General features: G+C 41.3%; 1 protein-coding gene across 1 annotated transcript in view; it reads right to left on the reverse strand.

Annotated features, from left to right (window-relative positions):
- The window catches only part of LOC126471528 (dynein axonemal heavy chain 5), a 1,073,018-nt gene that overhangs the window by 347,615 nt on the left and 701,085 nt on the right, over nucleotides 1–24,318 (reverse strand). The window contains exons 38-41 of the mRNA XM_050099754.1: nucleotides 23,452–23,609; nucleotides 16,256–16,374; nucleotides 9,253–9,380; nucleotides 6,799–6,995 (exon numbers count right to left, since the gene is read on the reverse strand). Of these exons, the coding sequence (XP_049955711.1) occupies nucleotides 6,799–6,995; nucleotides 9,253–9,380; nucleotides 16,256–16,374; nucleotides 23,452–23,609 (602 nt within the window). The remainder of the gene's footprint in view (nucleotides 1–6,798; nucleotides 6,996–9,252; nucleotides 9,381–16,255; nucleotides 16,375–23,451; nucleotides 23,610–24,318) is intronic.

Genomic DNA, 24,318 nt, shown 5'->3' on the forward strand with positions numbered 1-24,318 from the left:
GGTGACGAACACTAATTCATCCATTCAGTATAATGAACTACAAGTTCCTGCGTTCACAACACTTTCGCCATACGTTGCATTTCTAGTTGAAAGCCACAGAATGTAAAACGTTCAACCTACGACGTTGAATCATATCGTCCACATCGATGCTGTCTGTACTTGCGATCACAGTGCTCGAATTTTCAGATTTTCAAACTCTCCATGTGGCTAGTTTCGCGATGACAAACACAGTATTCCAGCATCTACACTTTACCTCACGCAAGGGACAAATGATGGTTCGTACGCATCAGATGCGCAATATTCACCGTGTCGCCGAAAATTTCCGGACTCCAACTGAAAGTGCCGTGTGTGACGCTGGGCAATACATCCGTGGTTAAACGATGCAGGCATAGTGTGCTGGTATCCTAGAGGTTCTTTCTGTTAGAGTTAGCCAACGTAGAAGACTGACTTGGTCAGAAGAGGACAAGGTCGTACTGTATTCCATCGTAAGAATGCACAAGAGTTAAATGTGTCCAAGTTCATTATTAATCACCTCCTCCAAATTAACTGACGGGAATCGCCGAATTACAAACCGTATAGTGCGAACCAATATCAGTCAACCTTCATTGCCACTACATAGTCATTCGCTAAAGCTCAAATACATACGTTAGTAGAAGACTGATTCATCGAGAGACGGTGACACCTGATTCTCATGGTACTGCTGCTGCCCGGATGCACTTATCACACGAAAGAATGCCCGACGTCACTTATCGTAGAAAGAAACTTAATGTCCCGTTGACAATGAGGACGTTAAAGACAGAGCATATGATCAGACTGAATAAACATGGGAAAAGAAATCGATTATTTCCTTTTAGAAGGAATCATCCAAGCACCCGCCTTAACCAGTGTGGGGAACTATGGAAAATTTATATCAGGATAAGGGAACGGGTATTTTATCGCCACTCTTTCTGAATGCAAGTCAATTGTGCTAGCCACCGAGGAAATTCGCTCGTATCGCCGACGGTGATGCAAACAGCTTTGCCATTGGTGTATGAATCACTGAAAGGTTTAATGGAGTGACGCATTGCGGAGCATGATAAAACGGAATGATGGTTTTGGTGTGGATTTCCCAGTTCATTTTGTTCAAGGGTGGCGAAGAATTCGACTCGCGGGACGTGCATTGGCACGAGTTCCACAGAGCTTAGCTTGGCTCGCACGTTCCCCCCACCGCCACACCACTTTGAGCGTGAGGACGGAGGAAACTGCGAACGCGCCACATTTAAATAGCAATGCAGTCGCACTGAGTGAGACTTGGTTTTATATTTCACATTTCACAACAACATAGATCGAAAACAAAACAAATTTACAGTGTTGTTAAATTATTTTTGGCGTACTGAAAACATATAATTTTAATCTGGTACACACTGTCGGAGCCGCGCGGGATTAGCCGAGCGGTCTATGGCGCTGCAGTCATGGACTGTGCGGCTGGTCCCGGCGGAGGTTCGAGTCCTCCCTCGGGCATGGGTGTGTGTGTTCGTCCTTAGGATAATCTAGGTTAAGTAGTGTGTAAGCTTAGGGACTGATGACTTTAGCAGTTAAGTCCCATAAGCTTTCACACACACACACACACACACACACACACATACACACACACACACTCTGTCGGAATAAGGACAGACACAGATAATTTCACAGATTTTCGCACTCAGGTTGCCATGTAATCGTGACCTATTTAGTTTTGTAATCGAAAAAACGTCTTTCACACATTTATGTTGCTCGAAATATTGTAGAACTTTTGCAGCTTCATTATGGAGACATGGAAATTGTACCTGAGGAAAGGGATGTAGACTTCCTGGACAGTGTTCACGTTATACGGATTTGTCTTTAAAACGGGACTTTAAATCTGCCATGCACAGTGTAGCTTTCAACTGAAACTGCAAACTGTCTTGAAAACAGCTCGATAGCAGATGTAAGACTGGCGATGTCCTCATAACGTTTAGGAAACTGTCTTTGCAATTCTTTCAAGCCCACAATGATTTCTTCAAACCTCGCGTTTTATTTAAGGCCAGTGAGCACAGACTGTGTTTCTCAAGATGTGTCCATTACACAATGCGATTTGTTCTTTAAACGCGTCCCCAGGAAATCAGAAATAATTTGTTTCTCTCCTTACAATGTCCTACAGTGAGCAGTATACAGTCAATTCCACGTAGAATGCGAGGTCTGCAATCTATTCCAGAAGTTCCAATTTTCGTTCCTGCACTCCTTTATCCTTCATAAAATCAACTACAACGAGTTTTAAATAGAAAAATCGTCCAGACATGCCCCTTCACTTGACCAATGTACTTTTCAGTAATATTCAAATTCTCCATACTCTTCGTTCAGTTCCAGCGAAAATTGTTGCAACTGACGGCGGAACAACGCGCGCAACTTCAGAAATTTTGCTATTCGTACCATCAAATTCTTCACGTACTTCATGCCTGCAAATTTAACACCAAGTGCTTCTTGATGTGGAGAACAATGAATCTCGTCTGTCGAGCGTTGTGATTTTTGGCTCTTTCGTTGCCAACAAAATTTTTATATTACTTCTGCATGGTATTGTAATGTAGCTTTATAGCAAATTTGCAGTACCCATTGCTTACGTGACTGCATAATATATATTGATAATTTTCATCCTTCTCTTGTGCAATTCCCATTGAATTTTAAAGGTTTGTGATGATAGATCGCCAGAGTACCTTTTTTGTGCAGACAACGACTAAACCTGTAAACGTCCCTCATACCACGAATAAATAGCGAGAGGAAACAGCGCTGACACCACGATTCCTCCGAACTGAAGAGAGGTGTGCCGATAGAAAAATGCCTAATACACAATACTAACAAGTAAGTGAAACATCGCGCTGTTCCAGGAGGACCTTCCAAGCCGAGACAGCCGGGCCTTGGCCCGCCCGCGGCCCGGGTGCAGCAGGGTGAAGCGGGCACGAGTCCACGTCCGCATAAACCTCACTCGGTATGACGCTGTGCAAATAAGGGCAGGTGTAGAGAGACGGAAAACTGTATGGAATTGCTGACAGAAAAGTATATGGAATTGCAGAACTGGCCTGCTCATAGCTCATAGCTCCGACTTGAACAGAGATTTTGTGCCTCATAACGTATGAGCAATCGGTTTTCACTTCCCGAACTTTTTCATACTTTGGTAAAATTCTGGATCCAAAAGTGAATGAAAGAGTATCAACAGGAGGTAGGCAGAAATATGGGACTTCATTCACTTTACACCACAAGGCTCACAACGTTAAAGCACTATCAAATGAACCAACTTGAAGCTTTGCAATACAGACGTCAATATCCCAGTAAACAACATGTGCTTCAAGGAGACAATCAGGCTAGAAATTATGAATAAGACAGATTTCGTAAGTTCAAAATGGCTCTGAGCACTATGGGACTTAACATCTGAGGTCATCAGTCACCTAGAACTTAGAACTACTTAAACCTAACTAACCTATGGACATCACACACATCCATGCTCGAGGCAGGATTCGAACCTGCGACCGTAGCGGTAGCGTGGTTCCAGACTGAAGCGCCTAGAACCGCTCGGCCACATCGGCCGGCATTTCGTAAGTCCAAGTATTATGTATGAAGGATAGGTAGAGAACAAAATTGTAGAAAAGGACATGATCAACTTAAGTACGACAGTTTTGTCGTGGCTCACATACAGATGAAACGATCAAATAAATACAATTTATTTTATGGGCGATGCTCTTTCCTCTGCGCCGATTATTAGAAAATAGAAACGAATGCATCTTTATAAAATGTGTTACTTATAAGATCTACCACACCATACAAACATAAGACATGTTTAATATTTCGTAAAGATTTGTACTTACAAAATGACAGGAGCCACGAATCTGCTACGCTGTTGTAGCAGGCGGAGAGATGATACTCCGAAATGCTGCGTCCCAGGTGGTGGGTAGGAAGGTTCTCACCGGCTTGTCAATGGACTTGAGCGAAATAAAATATCTTTCGCTGACCAAACACACAACAACCTCTACGGTTAACAACCGTAGTCATAACTCAGAGATTGCTCCATTCAACGTTGACTACGTTTGAAAGTCAAATAAAGAAACAAACTTTTTAGGCAAAATTCCATCACCTGGAAATAGCTACGGAGAACTGTACTTAAATACGCAGGGCAGTCACTTGAAAGATAATTTAGATGAATCGGAGCATCTGGAAATGCCCCTGGACAGACAGAAGATCGAAATTTAGATTGAAGACAGGGGAGATAAACAACATAGCAATAAATACAGTAAATTCCGTTATCCAACCAGGAAAATTCAAAATTTTTGCAGGTGAAATGGTTCGACAGGGACTCCAAGAAATGAATAACACTGGTCAGGAACGATTGGAATCACAAGGATATAGAATTTACAAAAGGATGCGAGCCAAATAGTAATGAAGCTATGTCCACAATTCGGAACAGGATTCGTGGTCAACCTCAAAATATTAGTCAATAACAGAATTAAAAGCTCAATCTCTTAGAATTTCAACAGGAAATACGTAATGCTGTAAACAGAATATACACTATAATAAATGTCCATCCATAGCTAATGATAAAAATGATAGAAAAAAGACAGAGAGGATGTAAATACATTTTGAGAGCTTTTTGATCAGACAGCAACAAATATCAACAAATATCGCACCAAAATTTTAATTTGAGACTTCAGTGCCCAGTTATTATGAGAAAAGAGATGTGCAGATGTTATAGGGAACTAACCAGCACAAAGAAGAACGATCAAGAATGGCAAAAGACTGGTGCAGTCCTGTAGAAATCATGACGTGATCTCAAATTCAACATACTCCATGAGAAGACCAAATAAACTCAAAACCTGGAAACAGACTGGAAAAACGAGAATGGCAGCTGGATCATGTTTGCAAGGATGAGAACTACCAGATATAAATTTACAACGTGAAAGTCTTGAGAGGAGCAGACACCAATTTAGATCATTACTTGATTAAAATAAAAGTTAAATTCATCTCATCAATAAACAAAAAATCCCACCCCAAAAAGAAAAGAATCTATCACCTTCATAAACTGAGAAATAACGAGAAATATGAAGAACGAACTAGAAATATAGAACTAACAAACGATTCATGGGAGATAATTCTCCAGTCGAAACAAATGGCTAAACAAGTAGCGCCAATAGCCCAAAGAAAAAACACCAGTGGCGGATGATCAGTGCGATTAAACAGTGGGAGATAGACACCAAGCCTGGTTAAGATATCTGAGTCAAAAAAAAAAGAACCACAGTTGGAACTCACAGACCAAAGAAAAATAACCCAAAAATAATAAGGAGAGCTAAACGTCAATACCAAAAAGATATACTTTTAATGATAGAATAAAATAGCGAGAAAACAAACCCATGGGTCACTGAAAAATATTTAGCATACAACTCCAAAGATACGATCCGCCAATACTAAAGCTAAAAGGACAAAAAACAATAACATGACCCATAGCAATAGAGGAAACTCAGAAATTTTAGCAGAAACATTTAACAAACTTTTATACTGTGAAGATCCCTCAAAACTTCTTCAAATAAACACAGAGACCCCAATAAAGCACCACCGGAAAATATAAAGCCACCAAAGCTTTGAGGGAGTTCAAGAACTGCAAAGCATATGGAGAAGATCAAACATTTGCAGGACTCTGGAAATATCCAGGAGAACTTGCGAAAATATTATTACGCGACTGCATGGTGAAAAGCTGGCAAAAAGAAAAAGTATCAGAACTTTGAACTACGACTATAACGCATCCATTACACAAAAAGAGGAAAGAATCGGAGCAACTACAGAGGGATTTCCCTCTTGGATTACACATATAAAGTTTGTTTAAGAATTCTGTGCTGTCGCTGTAACGATCAACTTGAACAGTATCTTGGAGACTGTTAAGGAGGCTTTAGACCCTGGAGAAACAGCTCGGAACAGATGAGCACTCTAAAAAAGGTTATGTATGCCTGCAAAAGAAGACAAAAACAATTTGCACTCTTTGTAAACTTCAAGAAAGCTTACGATTGTGTCCTAAGATCTTCAGTGTCAGATATATCAAGGAATTTCGAACTTCATCCGAAATTAATAAAAATGATAAAAGTAACATTCACAAACACCAAATCCAAAATAAAATTCAAAGAACTGTCACGTCCGTTTACGATTAAAACAGGGCTAAGACAGCGCAATAGCCTATCACACAACTTTTCGACACTTCAACGACAGAATTGAAACCAAAAATAGACAAACGAAATAAAATGAGATGAACATTTACAGATGAGGAAAGACACCAAAGGTCAGCACGAACGAAACGATATTGGGCAATTTGGAAGGCTTGAACCATGCTCTTATCAAAGGAAACGATTAGCAAATGATTGACAAAAGAGGCCCAATGAGGCCGTGAAAGTATATAATAATAACAATAAAATCACAGGATACCGGCTTCTAGAGGAAAGTATGGTTGTGTGAAGTTTCTTCACCCGAATTCAGAAAAGATAAGTTCTGAATGGAAAGTTCTTGAAGACGTTACTTCTACCGCTTAGACGTTGCTGCTTTCACTAATTCCTTACGTATGAATGATACGAAGCACGGAAACAATTCTTTTCTAATTTCGTGATGGAGTGATACCAGGAAGGTATGGAGACAGAAAACTTCATTACTTAATAATTTACACTGAGTCTCCATTTTATAACACAGTTTTGAAATTTCGGCAGTATCTTACACACATAAACAATGAAAATATATTTTCAATGTAATATCGTCTGACAAAATATGTATACTTACCATCCCGTTCCGTGACACAGTCGCTGGAGATGCATTATCAATGTTTTCTGGTTCAAATATCACTTTGCAGGTGGGCGCCATAGAAAGCCTGTCCCCATTGGCGAGTGTAAGCGTCTTGTTATCGTCTAGGACCGAATTCAAGTTTTCTATCCAGATACTGTCAACAGGCCCGTCTAACACCATCCAAACATATTCTCCTAGAATTAATAAATGTATATTTAAGTGATGAAATAAAAAGTTAGAGATTATTATTAACTGTAGTAGAAGGACTCAAACTACTAATACCTTCCTCTGTTCGGGACAAGCAAGAAAGGGAAGACAGAAGCGGGCAAAGAATTGGGATTTCAGTTTAGTTGTTTACTTTGGGCGCTAGTAGCCAATCTCTGAGTACCGTAAAAGTAATCCCGACCAACGCCACTGTGTGACAATACGAGGCACAAAGGTTGGAAGAAGCTCAAAGAAACATCACTAACTGGATCCCATATTTTAAGGAGGAAAAAGCGCACTTGCAAGTTATCAGTCCCAGCAATCTATCTCAAGCGAAAATTTGGGCCATGATTGTGACAGTCCACAGTTACGAGCTTTTGAATGTACAGCTATTAAACACGTGCATATACCATTTTCACTTTCTCCACCTCACCGCAGCCGTATAATGACGAGCATGAAGTACCGTATATTGGAGTGAGTAAGAGGTTTGTGAAATACTGTTTTTACATTGACAACAAACTTTGATCATTGTTTTAAACCGCGTGTTCTCCAACATCTACTGCTGCCGAGGATCTATTTGCTCTGAACGTTTTTATGGTGAGATTCAAAAATGAAGCGCAAATAAATGAAAGGAATTAGTTTATCATTAAAGAAGTGGTGCAGAGCTATTTAATTGTTAATATCGCTGTTATGCGTTATGTTCTTTGGATTTTAAAGCTGACACAATTAGGGTGAAGTACATTTACTGGAGATACGGGCTTCTTCAACGTGGTTGGCATGATTAAATTGTAAATTGAAAATCATTAATTTTCTTTCATAATATTTCAGAGAAGCTCGTGATCTCGAACAAAATTTTAAAACACATTGGGCAGATGTGTCTATTTGCCCCAGCCCCTCCCACAGTTTCAACATTATCGTGAATAGGATTCTGGTTTACACTCCGCTGTGCTGTACTTTGCGCTCGGGCATTAGGCAGCTGCAGTGGGGCGGAGCGAGTGACAACTGAAGCGCGCGAAGTTTAAAAGATGGACATTCAGAAGGCCATAGCCGCGTACAGTCAAAATTATGGCCGCGATTTTAGAGCGGGATAGATTGTTTTGGGCTGATGTGTTGCAAGTGAACTTTTCTCCTTATAGTTGGTGCTGTTTCCTTGTAAGAGCTAGTTGCCTTCATGTGAGTTTACTTGAGCGATCTATATTAACATTCTTAGGTTTCCTTTTATAAGAGAAGTTGATGTGTTTGCGATAGCGGTCTCACTGCTACAAATACTCTTTTTGACTCACTGGATAAAAGAGTTATGCTAAGAAATTATTGTAATTTTACTGCGTAGAAAATAGGCTTTACATTTAAGCTATGTCAAAATGCGTCAAAATTTTCGAGTATGCTCCATGAAACGTACTTTTCAGTATACCTGTGTAATGCTAGCAGAATATAATTTCCACTGAAAAATAGTCCAACCACCTCAGTACTTTAATAAATTTAGTAAAATACAAGCTGTAGACAGATATGGGACGGTGTGTGTGTGTGTGTGTGTGTGTGTGTGTGTGTGTGTGTGTGTGTGTGCGTGTGCATGTGTTGTCGGGGTTGTTGGGTTATTGGTGAAAAATGAGAACAAGTCGAAAGGAATTTCGTGTTTTATAATATAAAACCTGAGTAAAAACGAAAGAACGCTGCAGTTGTTAAGTAACAAAGGCAATAATGTAACCATGAGAACTTTATTTAATATTAAAATTTGATGACTTTTATCAGTTTTTTTTGTACTATCAGAAATCTAGTTGATGTCAGACGAGTGTCTAACTGATATATAACGCGGTCATGTTTCCTCGCATGCCCTAAAATGTGAGTTCGTGTTATACGTGTGTAGAGGGCTCGTAACCTCTGAACAAGAAATAGAGATTTGTGGTAGATGTTAGCCTTGAGCATTAGGAAACTGAAGCGAGTAGGTCCTTTCCAAACAATTTGGCTAGAGAATCGAGAGTTAGCATTATAATCTTTTCGAGTCTACTAGTCGGAGGAGCTCATTTATCGACATATTTATGAGGAATGAAACTGAAAAACTGAATAGATTCTATTTCACCTTGTCTATTGAATATCTAAAACTCATCTGCGCTGATAATAATGCACTAATGTACTCTTATATTTTCCACGAGTAGCTACTGACTTTGTCTCTTTCGACTGCATAGCGATGCTAATCTGACTGTATAACTCTCACGTTGGTAGCAAAATAAGAAAAGTGAAATTTCGTACCTTTTTTCAGTTTAAGCGTCTTCCGCCACATTGCTGAAAAAATTCCATCTGTCCAATCATTTGTTGCTACGTCCAAGCGACCAAACATCTGTGAGGCTGTGATTGCTTTCGGGTTCATCCGCATTTCCCTGTATCGATAAAAATAATCAATTACAAGACATATTTAACTCAACTTGTATTGAAAAAACGTGTGTGACAATATTGATTGGGGAATGAACATTGTTCTAATTAGTTTGTTACTTACATTTTATTATTTTCACTTCGACATTTTTGGACGTTGGTATCAATGTTGAAACACTCATGAATTTAACATAAATGTATAATCATTATATTATAATACTACCTGACAGTTATAAAAATTCGTGTTTGACAGCTAGTTGTCTACTCAAAGATATTTTCTACAGGTATAGACAGCCATAATGGTTTACTCAGAGTTGACATGAGCCCATCTACGACGCAGGCAATAAAGCCGAAATAAGCTTATATATTAAAATAAAATATCAAGTAACATAATGTTTTCCAATTCTCTGAATAGTATATTACAATTAATATGATCGAATACATAAAATGATATATTTAATAGAGACTTTCATAGGTTTTCATTGTTTATCGAAATCTTGTTTTTAGCTTATAGCCTATACACTTGTAACAGCGATAAAAATGTGGAAATTAAATGTGTGACAACATGGTGATTCTCCTCTTTGGCACAATGCTATTGTAAGTCTATGCAGAAGGAGCATAATTAAGATACTTTTTAAGTTAGGCTCAGGACTCTAGAACAAGTGCTCAAGAAATAAACGGGTATGAATTCCAAGTACTGAGTAGGGAAAGAAACCTACTTAATATGATTTCTTCTTTTATTCTGATTCAGCGCCTTCTCGACGCTTCATCGTCAACGTAAGCTGTTAAGTCCACCAATAGACGTATGTTTGAGATTTCACGACAGCTTCATACTCGGTTTACACTTGGATTTGAAACATGCCCCTTGGTCGTATTTTACTGTACGTCCCATTGATTCCAGATATTGGTTCAAATGGCTCTGAGCACTATGGGACTTAACATCTATGGTCATCAGTCCCCTAGAACTTAGAACTACTTAAACCTAACTAACCTAAGGACATCACACAACACCCAGGATTCCAAATCTCTACACACTGATTGAGACTGAGGATTGAGCGACTTTCAGGCATCTCATCAAAAGTAAAGTACCCCATTTTCATAACCCGTCTACTCGTCGCGTCCGTGATCTTCTATAAGCCACTCGTGCCTCCGGGGTGGTAGCAAATGGCGAGCTCAGTCTTCAGTGGCTGGGTACGGGTTTCGCGAACCCAGGTTTGTTGAGCTGGGAAGTGGTAAGCGCCGCCAATAATCTGTAACTGTGAGCTCTGGGCATGCTCCAGCGACTACCGTGCGGTACGCCGGTGGAACTTTGTGTGTCCCAGAGAACGTCGATCTTGGCTGATGGTTCGGATCTGGAGGATGGCAAAAACTTCTGTTTTTTTATTTTTATATTTTGCTATAGGGAAACCACAGTCTCAAGATGTGCTACGAGCGAATGTGATGGCTAGCTGCTGGCGTGAAACAATCGCTAGCAGGTAACCTCAGGGGAACTTGCTGCACCTCACCTGTAGGCTGCAAGGCTTTCCCAGGCTAGCGGAGCTCTGTCTGGGTGGCCTCTATTTTCTAAGTGGCTCATAGGACCGAGAGCGATAATGAATTACAGACAAAAAATCCTCCAGTGGGTCGGGCTGACCATTCAACCACCATAGACAGCTCTGCGGATTAGTCCTCCTGAGCAGTCAACAGTGACGATGAGAAATATGGATGGTAACAGGGTAAATCTGAATCAAAATGAATTTATTGTTGTTAGAAGAGAAAGAGGACGTTCGAAAGGGTATCTCCCTTTTATACTCAGAAAGTACTGGAATGTATAACCACATCGTTAAAATCAGTGAAGCGACTTAAAAGTGGGACGTTACTCCAGCTGAACAAGAAAAAAATTAATTCAGAGCAAAAAGTTGAGGAATACCATGTTGTGGCAGGGAAGTATAATTTATTATAGCTTTTGACTTTCAGAACCTTTTGTTTATTTATATTGGCTATTGGTTTCATGACCATACAACCAACGATAGTTTATACATATCAGTAACCACTAACAGTCTTGACTACTATCTATTTTCAAATTTAAATCCATTCACAGCATCTGGCAGATTATAATAAGGCATGTTCCCCCGACTGAAAGTACGGCCATGTATCCCAAACTTCCTGAGCTGTGTCAAGTTTCAGCTACATGGCCACACAACTCCATCGTGCAATGGGCATGCAACGTATGGCAAATGGGGCAAAGCACCCTATGAAGCAAGAGTCACGCTTCCAGAATTCTATGTACAATCGCACCAAAAAGTATTGGCACAGTTACATTTTAGTGGTTGTAGGTTAAACGAAACATATATTTCAGAACAGAACCCATACATGTGACACCTTACATTACATAGTTTACAAATATGTCAAAATCACCTGTCCTTAAAGTAACATACAGTGTCATGAAAAAAAACATCGCTCTTCTGCACCCAAAAAAGTATTGGCACACGCATATGAATCGGACAGTGTGTTCGTTTTCTTCATTGATGTTCACCATCTAATAGCTAGTGTGCATCCCTTTAGCATCTATAACAGCACGTAAACGCCTAGGAATGCTTTGTATTAAATTCCGGGTGATATCAGGGGTAATTTTCGACCATTCCTCCAGGAGCACTTTCTCCAAGTCGTTTTTACCGGACGGACGCCTTTTTCTGACTTGTGTGTCAAGATGAGCCCACAGGTTCTCAATGGGGTTCAAATCAGGGCTCTGAGGTGGTGTTAGAACCCTTCTGGGGGCATTGTACAGTAACCACTCCCGGGTTTTCATGGCGGTATGTTTTGGGTCGTTGTCTTGCTGGAACTGAAACACCCCAGTAAGGCCCAATTTCTGTGCACTAGCGTGTAAATTACCTCGCAACACGTCAATGTATCTCATATGATCCATTGTGCCGTGAATTACAGCTAGATTTCCAACGCCGGAAGCCGCCATACAGCCCCAGACCATGATACCGCCCCCACCGTGTTTGACTGTGGGATGCATGTGTTTGATGTCGAGGTGCGTATTCGGCTTGCGCCAAATTTTCTTTCTTGCATCAAATCCGAACACATTGAACTTCGATTCGTCGCTAAATATCACAGTGTTCCAAAACTCCATCGGCTTGCTGATGTAGTCCTTGGCAAACTGCAGGCGTTTCTGCCGGTTAATTTCCGAAATGTATGGCTTCTTCCTGGGAGAACGTCCATGCATGTCAGCCTCATTCAACACATTTCGTATAGTCTGAACACTAACCGTCTTGTCGGACGTTGTCTGAACAATCTCAGCAATAGTTGCTGCACTTGTAGCAGGTTCCTTCCGAGCAAGTGCGATGATATGGCGACGCTCTCGGGTTGTAAGCACTTTTGGACGTCCAGGACGACACTTATTCACTGTTGTTCCAGTCTCTTTATATTTCTGAATGATGGCTCTTACCGTGGTGTAGCTCACAGACACCTCTGCTCCGATTTGTCGATAGCTTCTCCCTTGTGAATGGAGCAATACCACTCTCTCACGCAACGCCACTGAATGTTCCTTCTTCTTCGGCCCCATGCTGACCACTATCGCGCACTACAGCAACATACTGGCGACCGGGCCGTCAACAACACGCAGTGTCTAATGTGTCAGCAGATGGCGTTCCGGTACCTGAAAACCCAGCAATATACCGAGATGCCATGCTCTGTGCCAATACTTTTTGTGTGCAGAGGAGATACGTGTTTGCCCATAACACTGCATTTCTTTGTTAATGGTAGGCACTATGGGCAGAATTGTAATGTCTGGTATGTGAGGTAGCACGTACATGTACTGTGTACCGGAAAGTGCGGCGTTTGTAACCAGCAACGATAAATACGCACGTGTGCCAATACTTTTTGGTGCGATTGTAAATTGCGCTGATGACCACGCAGCGTGTATATCAGGAACTCCACAGGCGTCCAAGGCAAACTTATCTACCTCTAACAATTATTTACGTGCTAATATCTATGGAATTGTGTTCTTCTTAGCACGTATCTATGAGCGTAAACAGCGAGGCTAAATAAAACAATGTTGCAACGGTGTTTGCTATTAACACATCTATTGTTCATAACGACGGAATAATGAAGTGCTAGCACGCAGTTTCGACAAGTAACAGATTTACAATTCTACATGTTGTAGACACATGATTAGTGAACACGAGCTGTGCCGACATAAGTAAGTACCTAGATTTTGGGATTCTGTGAGAATAAATGCAGCAATGAATTCTAATACTCTTTTACCTCCAATGTCAGTGTTTCTTCTTTCAGTCAGAGCAAGTTTTCACTAAATAATAGAAACTGTGCATCTTAAAATTCCGCCACAACCAACAGACTGTGAAAAAAATGTTACAGAACTATCTTCATGGTGAGTGCTCTACCAACTGAGCTACCCAAGCACGACTCACGCCCCGTCCTCATAGCTCTAATTCCGCCAGTACCTCGTCTCCTACCTTCCAAACTTCGCAGACGCTCTCCTGTATAGCCCGCATCTCGTGGTCGTGCGGTAGCGTTCTCGCTTCTCACGCCCGGGGTTCCCGGGTTCGATTCCCGGCGGGGTCAGGGATTTTCTCTGCCTCGTGATGGCTGGGTGTTGTGTGATGTCCTTAGGTTAGTTAGGTTTAAGTAGTTCTAAGTTCTAGGGCACTGATGACCATCGATGTTAAGTCACATAGTGCTCAGAGCCATTTGAACCATTTTTTTCCCTCCTGTATACCTTGCAGAACTAGCACTCCTGGAAGAAAGGATATTGCGGAAACATGGCTAGCCACAGCTTAGGGGATGTTTCCAGAATGAAATTTTCACACTGCAGCGGAGTTTACGCTGATATGAAACTTCCTGGCAGATTAAAACTGTGTGCCGGACCGCGACTCGAACTCGGTACCTTTGTCTTTCGCGGACAAGTGCTCTACCAACTGAGCTACCCAAGCACGACTCACGCCCCGTCCTCACAGCTCTAATTCCGCCAGTACCTCGTCTCCTGCCTTCCAAACTTCGCAGAAGCTCTCCTGCATACCTTGCAGAACTAGTTCTTATGGCGAGGCTCTGTGTGACGAGAGCAGCCCGGTATTCAGGACAGAGCTAGTGGAACAAACCACTGCTGTTGATCCTAATCTGTTTTAATAAAAGAACGTGGCATCGTTTGCTCGTATAGCAGCGACCAGAGAGCATGTGCAGTACTGGCAGCATTAAGCTTTCGCCGAGATACAGTAATACACTCTAAGACAATAAGAGACACGTCACGAAGGAATTACCTGAATGCGATGGAAATCAGTAGATGTGATGTACCTGTGCAGACAAAGAAATGATCACAATTTCAGAAAAACTGGCTTATTTACTCAAGAGAAAGAGTTTCATAAATTGAACAAGCGAGTCCACCTCTGGCCCTCATACAAGCAGTTATTCAGGATGAAATTTAGCGACACAGTTTTTGGATGTCGTGCCAAACATTGTCCAACTGGCCAAATGGTCCGACATCCAGAAGTGATGATCTGGGGTGCCATTTCTTTTCATAGGACACCCTTTGGGCCGGCCGGAGTGGCCAAGCGGTTCTAGGCGCTACTGACTGGAACCGCGCGACCGCTACGCTCGCACGTTCGAATCCTGCCTCGGGCATGGATGTGTGTGATGTCCTTAGGTTAGTTAGGTTTAAGTAGCTCTAAGTTCTAGGGGACTGATGACCACTGCAGTTAAGTCCCATAGTGCTCAGAGCCATTTGAACCAACACCCTTTGGTTGTCATCCAGGCACACTTACAGCGCAGCGGTGCGTCGACGACATTCCACGCCTCGTTTTGTCACCTTTCACGGGAAGACATACTCGGCTTACATTTCAGCAAGATAATGCCCATCTGCACACTGCGAGAGCTTCTACTGATTGTTTTCGTGCTTCTCAAATACTTCTTTGGCCAGCGAGGTCGCCAAATCTGTCTCCAATTGAGAACGTTTGGAACATTATAGGCAGGGCCCTCCAACCAGCTCGCGATTTTGACGGCCACCCATTGGACAGACTTTGTCACGATATCCCTCAGGAGGACATCCAACAACTCTATCAATCAACGCCAAGCCGAATAACTGCTTGCATAAGGCTTAGAGGTGGACCAACGCGTTACTGACTTGCTCAGTTTTTGTGGAGCTCTTTCTCTTGAATAAATCATCCAAATTTTCTGAAATTCTATTAATTTGTTTTCATGTACATGTACATCACACCTGTAAATTTCCATCCCATTCGTATATTTACTTCGTGGTGCATCGTGTCTTTTCTCCCTTACAATATGCATTTAAACACTCGAAGTAGTGGTTATGGGTATCCTATTCATTGGCCAACTGTAGCAGCACTGCACAGTGTCTCAACGTACTTTTGCCCACTGAAGCTGCACATAAAGTGCCTCTACGACGTCTTGCCTTGCGCTCTATTTGCGCCTCCAACGTAACCTGAGCGCAACGCCTGCCGCGCGGAGTGGCCGAGCGGTTTGAGGCGCCTTGTCACGGATTGCGCGGCCGCTCCCGCCGGAGATCCGAGTCCTCCCTCGGGCATGGCTGTGTGTGTTGTTCTTAGCCTAAGTTAGTTTAAGTAGTGCGTAAGTCTAGGGACCGATGACCTCAGCTATTTGCTTCCTTAGGAACTCACTCACTCATACACACACACACACACACACACACACACACTCACTCACTCACTCTAACGCCCACATGTCACTTAGAATATAAAGAACCAGCGCAACGGAAAACAAGAAACGGCAAAATCGGAGGGAGTAGACAGTGACTGGATTACGTATGCAGCTGGAGAGATGTGATTTACACGCTCGGGGAGTCAATGCTTGGATACAGTCTTTCATGATTATAATATTACTGCAAAAGTGTAAAATAACTACGGAATACCTGTGAAACTGTCCCATGGCGGTGAGCGCTTTCATCAGCGTGTGTATGCATGCGGTTTTGCCAGCCCCTGCTGGACCCAGAGTCATAATTCCGTGGCGCACCCGCTGTGTCTCGTACAACTGCGCAGCAAACAAAAAGTAAAAATAGCTATTTGAATGTTTATGTGTTAAAGTAACGTTTGATGCGATGCGATGAGAAGATGGTGCAATGTTGCTGCGGCGCAAATGATTGCACATAGCGACTGCTCCTTGTCTCGAAATACAGTTATGGAGACTGCTGGAAGAAAATTGTTATATAAGAACAATCGTTATGCACCTTAAACGTTCTGTCACTGCTACAGTATAAAATTATAATCTGTCTTATTGGAAAACTACTTGCTTGTTGAAGTAAAGATTAATCTACTTTGTATACCGACGTAACGGAGCCTCCTTTACTCGTACTAAATGTTAATATGAAGGATGGTGTATTATAGTTGCCCATTTCCATTGTAAATTTATATCTGTCGTTAAGCAAATTATTCAGAATTATCCTTCCCACTAACATTGTTTCTGGTCGTCTATAGCCTGATCCACGAACGATGACGGATCGCGCTTGTCAGGGCAGGGACGGGGGTTGCATTGTTGACGATTCCAAGCGACAGTTGCGTTACACGTATGCGTATGCTTTCCGTTTGAAGAACGCGTATATTCTGCAAACTATGTCTTTCCGTCTTTCCATCTTACAATTCCGTCAACGACGAGGCAAGATGATGCAGAAGCTCAGATTTTGGAAGCAAGGGTAAAATAAATGTGGGTACATATCTAAAATTGAAACAGAGCCAGAAATTTAAGAAATAAGTTAAGACTAAGAATAGGATCAGTACTGCTTCGCGTGTTCCTACTTCTCTCCGGAATCAAAAATGATCTTCCACGAGGTTGACTTCTACCAGTTTTTCCATTCTTCTACAATGAATTCGTTTAAGTATTTTGCAGCCATGACTTGTTAACGTGATAGTTCGATAATATTCACACTTGTTCGCACCTGCTTTCTTTGGAATTTGTATAATAATAATTATTATTATTATTCTTGAAGTCTGAGGCTATTTTACCTGTCTCATACATCTTGCACATCAGGTGGAAGAGCTTTACCATGGCTGGTTCTCCCAAGGCTATAAGTACTTCTGACGAAATATCGTCTATCCACGGGGCTCTTTCAGATTCTTCTCGGAGTATTATGTTTCCCATCTGATCTACATCTACGTTGACTTTCCCTTCTATAATATTGCTTCAAAACTAATCTCCCATATATATGCACTCTGTGTACTCCTTTCATCTTTCAGTTTTCCTTCTTTGCTTAGGACTGAGCTCTTGATATTCATACAACTGCTAGTCTTTTCCCCAAAGACCTCTTTAATTTTCCTATAGGCGGTATCTATATTTCCCTAGTGAAATATGCTTCTATATCCTTATCTTTGTCTTCTAGTTATACCTGCTTAGCAATTTTGCACTTCCGTCTATCTTATTTTTTAAACGGCTGTATTCCTTTTTACCTGCTACATTTTTAATTTTTTTCCTTTCATCAATTAAATTTAATATCTCTTGTGTTGTCCAAGAATTTCTACTAGACCTTGTCTTTTTACCTAGTTGATCCTCTGATGCCTTCACTCTCTCCTCTCTTAAAGCTACTCATCCGTCTTCTACTGTATTCTTTTCCCCTCTTCTAGTCAACCATTGCCTAATGCTTCCTCTAAAACTCCCAGCAAACTCTCATACTTCCCACTTATCCAGGTTCCATCTTCTCAATTTCCTAACCCTCTCCGATTTCTTCAGTTTTAATTTATAGTTAATGACCAACAAATTGTGGTCAGTATTTACATCTGCCCCTGGAGATGTTTTACAATTTAAAATCTGGTCTAAATCTCCGTCTAACCATTACATAATCTGTCTGAAACCTTTTGGTGCCTCCATGCCTCTTCCACGATCCTTAAACCAGGTGCTCGCTATGATTAAATTATATTCTGTACAAAATTCTACCAGACGGCTTCCTCTTTCATTCCTCTCACTCAGTCCCTTATTCACCTACTAATTTTCTTTCTCTTCCTTTTCCTACTATCGAATACCAGTCCCCATCGCAACTAAATTTTCGTCTCCCTTAACTATCTGAGTAATTTCTTTTATCTCATCATACATTTCTTCAATCTCTTCATCGTCTGCGGAGCTAGTTGGCATGTAAACTTGTACTACTGTGGTAGGCGTGGGTTTCGTGTCTATCTTGTTTACGATAATGCGTTCACTATGCTGTTCGTAGTACCTTACCCGCATTCCTATTTTCTTGTTGCTGTTGTTGTGGTCTTCAGTCTTGAGACTGGTTTGATGCAGCTCTCCATGCTACTCTATCCTGTGCAAGCTTCTTCAATCTCCCAGTACCTACTGCAACCTACATCCTTCTGTATCTGCTTAGTGTATTCATCTCTTGGTCTCCCTCTGCGATTTTTACCCTCCACGCTGCCCTCCAATACAAAATTGGTGGTCCCTTGATGCCTCAACACATGTCCTACCAACCGATCCCTTCTTCTAGTCAAGTTGTGCCACAAACTTCTCTTCTCCCCAATCCTATTCAATACTTCCTCATTAGTTATGTGAACTACGCATCTAATCTTCAGCATTCTTCTGTAGCACCACATTTCAAAAGCTTCTATTCTCTTCTTGTCCAAACTATTTATCGTCCATGTTTCACTTCCACACATGGCTACACTCCATACAAATACTTTCAGAAATGACTTCCTGACACTTAAATCTATACTCGATGATAACAAATTTCTCTTTTTCAGAAACGCTTTCCTTGCCATTGCCAGTCTACATTTGATATCCTCTCTACTTCGACCATCATCAGTTATTTTTCTCCCCAAATAGCAAAACTCCCTTACTACTTTAAGTGTCTCATTTCCTAATATAATTCCCTCAGCATCACCCGACTTAATTCGACTATATTCCATTATCCTCGTTTTGCTTTTGTTGATGTTCATCTTATATCCTCCCTTCAAGACACTGTCCATTCCGTTCAATTGCTCTTCCAAGTCCTTTGCCGTCTCTGACAGAATTAGAACGTCATCGGCGAACCTTAAAGTTTTTATTTCTTCTCCATGGATTTTAATTCCTACTCCGAATTTTTCTTTTGTTTCCTTTACTGCTAGCTCAATATGCAGATTGAATAACATCGGGGAGAGGCTACAACCCTGTCTCACTCCCTTCCCAACCAGTGCTTCCCTTTCATGTCCCTCGACTCTTATAACTGCCATCTGGTTTCTGTACAAATTGTAAATAGCCTTTCGCTCCCTGTATTTTACCCGTGCCACCTTCAGAATTTGAAAGAGCGTATTCCAGTCAACATTGTCAAAAGCTTTCTGCAAGTCTACAAATGCTAGAAACTTAGGTTTGCCTTTCCTTAATCTAGCTTCTAAGATAAGTCGTAGGGTCAGTATTGCCTCACGTGTCCCAACATTTCTACGGAATCCAAACTGATCTTCCCCGAGGTCAGCTTCTACTAGTTTTTCCATTCGTCTTTAAAGAGTCCGCGTTAGTATTTTGCAGCCGTGACTTATTAAACTGATAGTTCGGTAATTTTCACATTTGTCAACACCTGCTTTCTTTGGGATTGGAATTATTATATTCTTGGTTCAAAAATGGTTCAAATGGCTCTGAGCACTATGGGACTTAACATCTTAGGTCATCAGTCCCCTAGAACTTAGAACTACTTAAATCTAACTAACCTTAGGACATCACACACATCCATTCCCGAGGTAGGATTCGAATCTGCGACCGTAGCAGTCGCGCGGTTCCGGACTGAAGTGCCTGGAACCGCTCGGCCACCACGGCCGGCGCTTATATTCTTCTTGAAGTCTGGGGGTATTTCGCCTGTTTCATACATCTTGCTCACCAGATGGTAGAGTTTCGTCTGGACTGCCTCTCCCAAGGCTGTCAGTAGTTCTAATGGAATGTTGTCTACTCCCGGGGCCTTGTTTCGACTCAGGTCTTTCAGTGCTCTGTCAAACTCTTCACGCAGTATTATGTCTCCCATTTCATCTTCATCTACATCCTCTTCCATTTCCATAATATTGTCCTCAAGTACATCACCCTTGCACAGACCCTCTTTATACTCCTTCCACCTTTCTGATTTCCCTTCTTTGCTTAGAATTGGGTTTCCATCTGAGCTCTTGATATTCATACAAGTGGTTCTCTTCTCTGCAAAGGTCTCTTTAATTTTCCTGTAGGCAGTATCTATCTTACCCCTAGTGAGATAAGCCTCTACATCCTTACATTTGTCCTCTAGCCATGCCTGCTTAGCCATTTTGCACTTGCTATCGATCTCATTTTTGAGACGTTTGTATTCCTTTTTGCCTGCTTCATTTACTGCATTTTTATATTTTCTCCTTTCATCAATTAAATTCAATATTTCTTCTGTTACCCAAGGATTTCTACTAGCCCTCGTCTGTTTACCTACTTGATCCTCTGCTGCCTTCACTACTTCATCCCTCAGAGCTACCCATTCTTCTTCTTCTTTATTTCTTTCCCCCGTTCCTGTCAGTTGTTCCCTAATGCTCTCTCTGAAACTCTCTACAACCTCTGGTTCTTTCAGTTTTATCCAGATCCCATCTCTTTAAGTTCCAAGATTTTTCAGTTTCTTCAGTTTTGATCTACAAGTCATAACCAATAGATTGTGGTCATAATCCACATCTGCCCCTGGAAATGTCTTACAATTTAAAACCTGGTTCCTAAATCTCTGTCTTACCATTATATAATCTATCTGAAACCTGTCAGTATCTCCAGGCTTCTTCCATGTATACAACCTTCTTTCATGATTCTTGAACCAAGTGTTAGCTATGATTAAGTTGTGCCCTGTGCAAAATTCTACCAGGCGGCTTCCTCTTTCATTTCTTACCCCCAATCCATATTCACCTACTACGTTTCCTTCTCTCCCTTTTCCTACTGCCGAATTCCAGTCACCCATGACTATTAAATTTTCGTCTCCCTTCACAATCTGAATAATTTCTTTTATTTCATCATACATTTCTTCAATTTCTTCGTCATCTGCAGAGCTAGTTGGCATATAAACTTGTACTACTGTAGTAGGCGTGGGCTTCGTATCTATCTTGGCCACAATAATGCGTTCACTATGCTGTTTGTAGTAGCTTACCCGCATTCCTATTTTCCTATTCATTATTAAACCTACTCCTGCATTACCCCTATTTGATTTTGTGTTTATAGCCCTGTAGTCACCTGACCAGAAGTCTTGCTCCTCCTTCCACTCCCGGGTTCGATTCCCGGCGGGGTCAGGGATTTTCTCTGCCTCGTGATGACTGGGTGTTGTGTGCTGTCCTTAGGTTAGTTAGGTTTAAGTAGTTCTAAGTTCTAGGGGACTGATGACCATAGATGTTAGGCCGGCCGAAGTGGCCGTGTGGTTAAAGGCGCTGCAGTCTGGAACCGCAAGACCGCTACGGTCGCAGGTTCGAATCCTGCCTCGGGCATGGATGTTTGTGATGTCCTTAGGTTAGTTAGGTTTAACTAGTTCTAAATTCTAGGGGACTAATGACCTCAGCAGTTGAGTCCCATAGTGCTCAGAGCCATTTTTGAACCATAGATGTTAAGTCCCATAGTGCTCAGAGCCATTTTGAACCTCCTTCCACCGAACTTCACTAATTCCCACTATATCTAACTTTAACCTATCCATTTCCCTTTTTAAATTTTCTAACCTACCTGCCCGATTAAGGGATCTGACATTCCACGCTTCTATTTTCTTATTCATTATTAAACCCACTCCTGCTTTACCACGATTTGACTTTGTATTTATAACCCTGTAGTCACCTGATCAGACGTTCTGTTCCTCCTGTCATCGAAGTTCACTTATACCCACTATATCTAATTTCAACCTATCCATTTCTCTCTTTAAATTTTGTAAGCTACCTGGTCGATTAAGGGATCTAACACTCCACGCTCTGATACGTAGAACGCCAGGTTTGTTTCTCCTGATAACGATATCCACCTGAGTAATCCCCGCCCGGAGATCCGAGTGAGTGACTATTTTACCTCCAGAATATTTAAGCAAGAACATGCCATCTTCATTTAACCATACAGTAGACGTACATGCCGTCGGGAAAAATTACGGCTGTAGTTTCCACTTGCTTTCAGCCGTTCGCTGTATCAACACAGCAAAGCCGTTTTGTTTGGAGTTACAAGGCCAGATTAGTCAATTATCCAGACTGTTGCCACTGCAACTACTGGAAAGGCTGCTGCTCCTCTTAGGAACCATACGTTTGTGTGGCCTCTCAACATATACCCCTCTGTTGTGGTTGCACCTACGGTGTGACTATATGTATCGTTGAGGCACGCAAGCCGCCCCACCAACGGCAAGGTCCATGGTTCATGGCGGGTATCATTGCTTAATGTAACCAAACTAGGTGGCGCTCTTGCTGTGCCGTTCCTTCCCTAACAGTTTGGCGATTTACATATGCATATTGTTCTTTACCCTTCAAAGTTGTGGTCTTCTTCATCGTTTCTAAGTTTGTGAAGGTCCATATATGTCACTTAAATTTGATTTTAGTCCCTAATTACTACTTGGCAGGGTATTGTCGCCATAGTTTGTTTTAAAGATCAGTCTCATAGATGTTCATGTTTCTTAAATATCAATAATGATTTAACGTCACATGGCTAATTTGAATTTGCTAATAGGTGAAAAATTTGAAGCTGTTGTAAAATTTTGTGTCCGATGTATTGATACAGGAGCTGAAGTAGCGAAAAATGCTAGAAGTTCATTGCTCTCATTTCCTGAAGAAGCCATTCTGGATGAACCTGACACTGTTTGTTCTTGTGAAATACTTAATGTATGCAAAAATCTGAATTGCATGAATTGTTTTTATCTTGTCAAAAATTAAAAAAAAGTATTGCTCCTGGAACCTACAAAATTTTCGTTATATATCATAAAAACGTCGAAACACGGCTTAGCATTACGCAGAACCAACACTCGCTGGTACACAACAAAAATCAGGTATTAATTGCAAATATGTTACATGTTGAGTTCGCCAGAAATGATAAATATAATCCCCCGAAAGGTACAGTGTTAACTATTCTATGTAACAATGCTTGTAACAGGCATTTTCTCAGACGAATGCAAATGAAATGCAATGGACTGATGCCAACAGTGCAGTTTGTTAGGAGACATACCTGTATGAGCTTGAGAACCCAAGGTGGATGGAAAATGAGTCCAGCTTCCTCTACTTGCTCGGCAATCGCGCTTTCGAGATCCGGGTACGACGTCTTCTCAAGCGCTTGGTTGGGGAACAAGTCCGCTACCAGAGAGATGAACAGCGGCTCGTCTTCGTCTGCAAAAACCAACATAGGATTGTTGCGTTTGACAACTGGATTTTATAGAGGATGTGATGCTAACACAACTGTGTTTTATCTCTAACTTATTTTATGGTTTTTACTTTAGTAATGTTGTCACAACTGAAGGAGATATATGAAACTTTCTGTTTCATTGATAACTTCCTGGGCTTTGGCAATTAAAGGTACAGATGTAGAAGAGAGAAGTCAAGTGGGTATTTTCGAGGGATAAATCCCCAGTCACTATGTCAAGGTAATAACTGAGGTGTGCACTTTGTTGTGTAGAAATAAAGAAAAGTCAGACGCGGACATACGCATAAAAAATATGGATCTAGCGGTGTAGAGGTTCATGTATCAACCATAAAAGAGAACAGTGTCAGTCATTTTGAATGATGGGAATCTATATAAAAATAAATAGATGACACAACAGATACCGATTGATTCCTAGACCTAGGCACAATTCTAAACCAGAATAAATTCCTGAATAATAAATTTAGTTAAATAGTTGATATATACTGTTATCTAAGAGTTTCAAGAATAATATAGTTGACCACTATTGTAAAGTAGAGCAAATATGTCGAAGCTTATTACTTCCATGCATCTGATTTCAAAGGAGGAGTAATTATTCACGAGATGATAGCTAGTGCTTCAGTATAATTGCTTTCAGTTTTAACACAGAGTAGGCTAAGAGTTTAGTGTGCTAACATT

The sequence above is a fragment of the Schistocerca serialis genome, chromosome 3, assembly GCF_023864345.2.
Source record: "Schistocerca serialis cubense isolate TAMUIC-IGC-003099 chromosome 3, iqSchSeri2.2, whole genome shotgun sequence".
NCBI lineage: Eukaryota > Metazoa > Arthropoda > Insecta > Orthoptera > Acrididae > Schistocerca > Schistocerca serialis.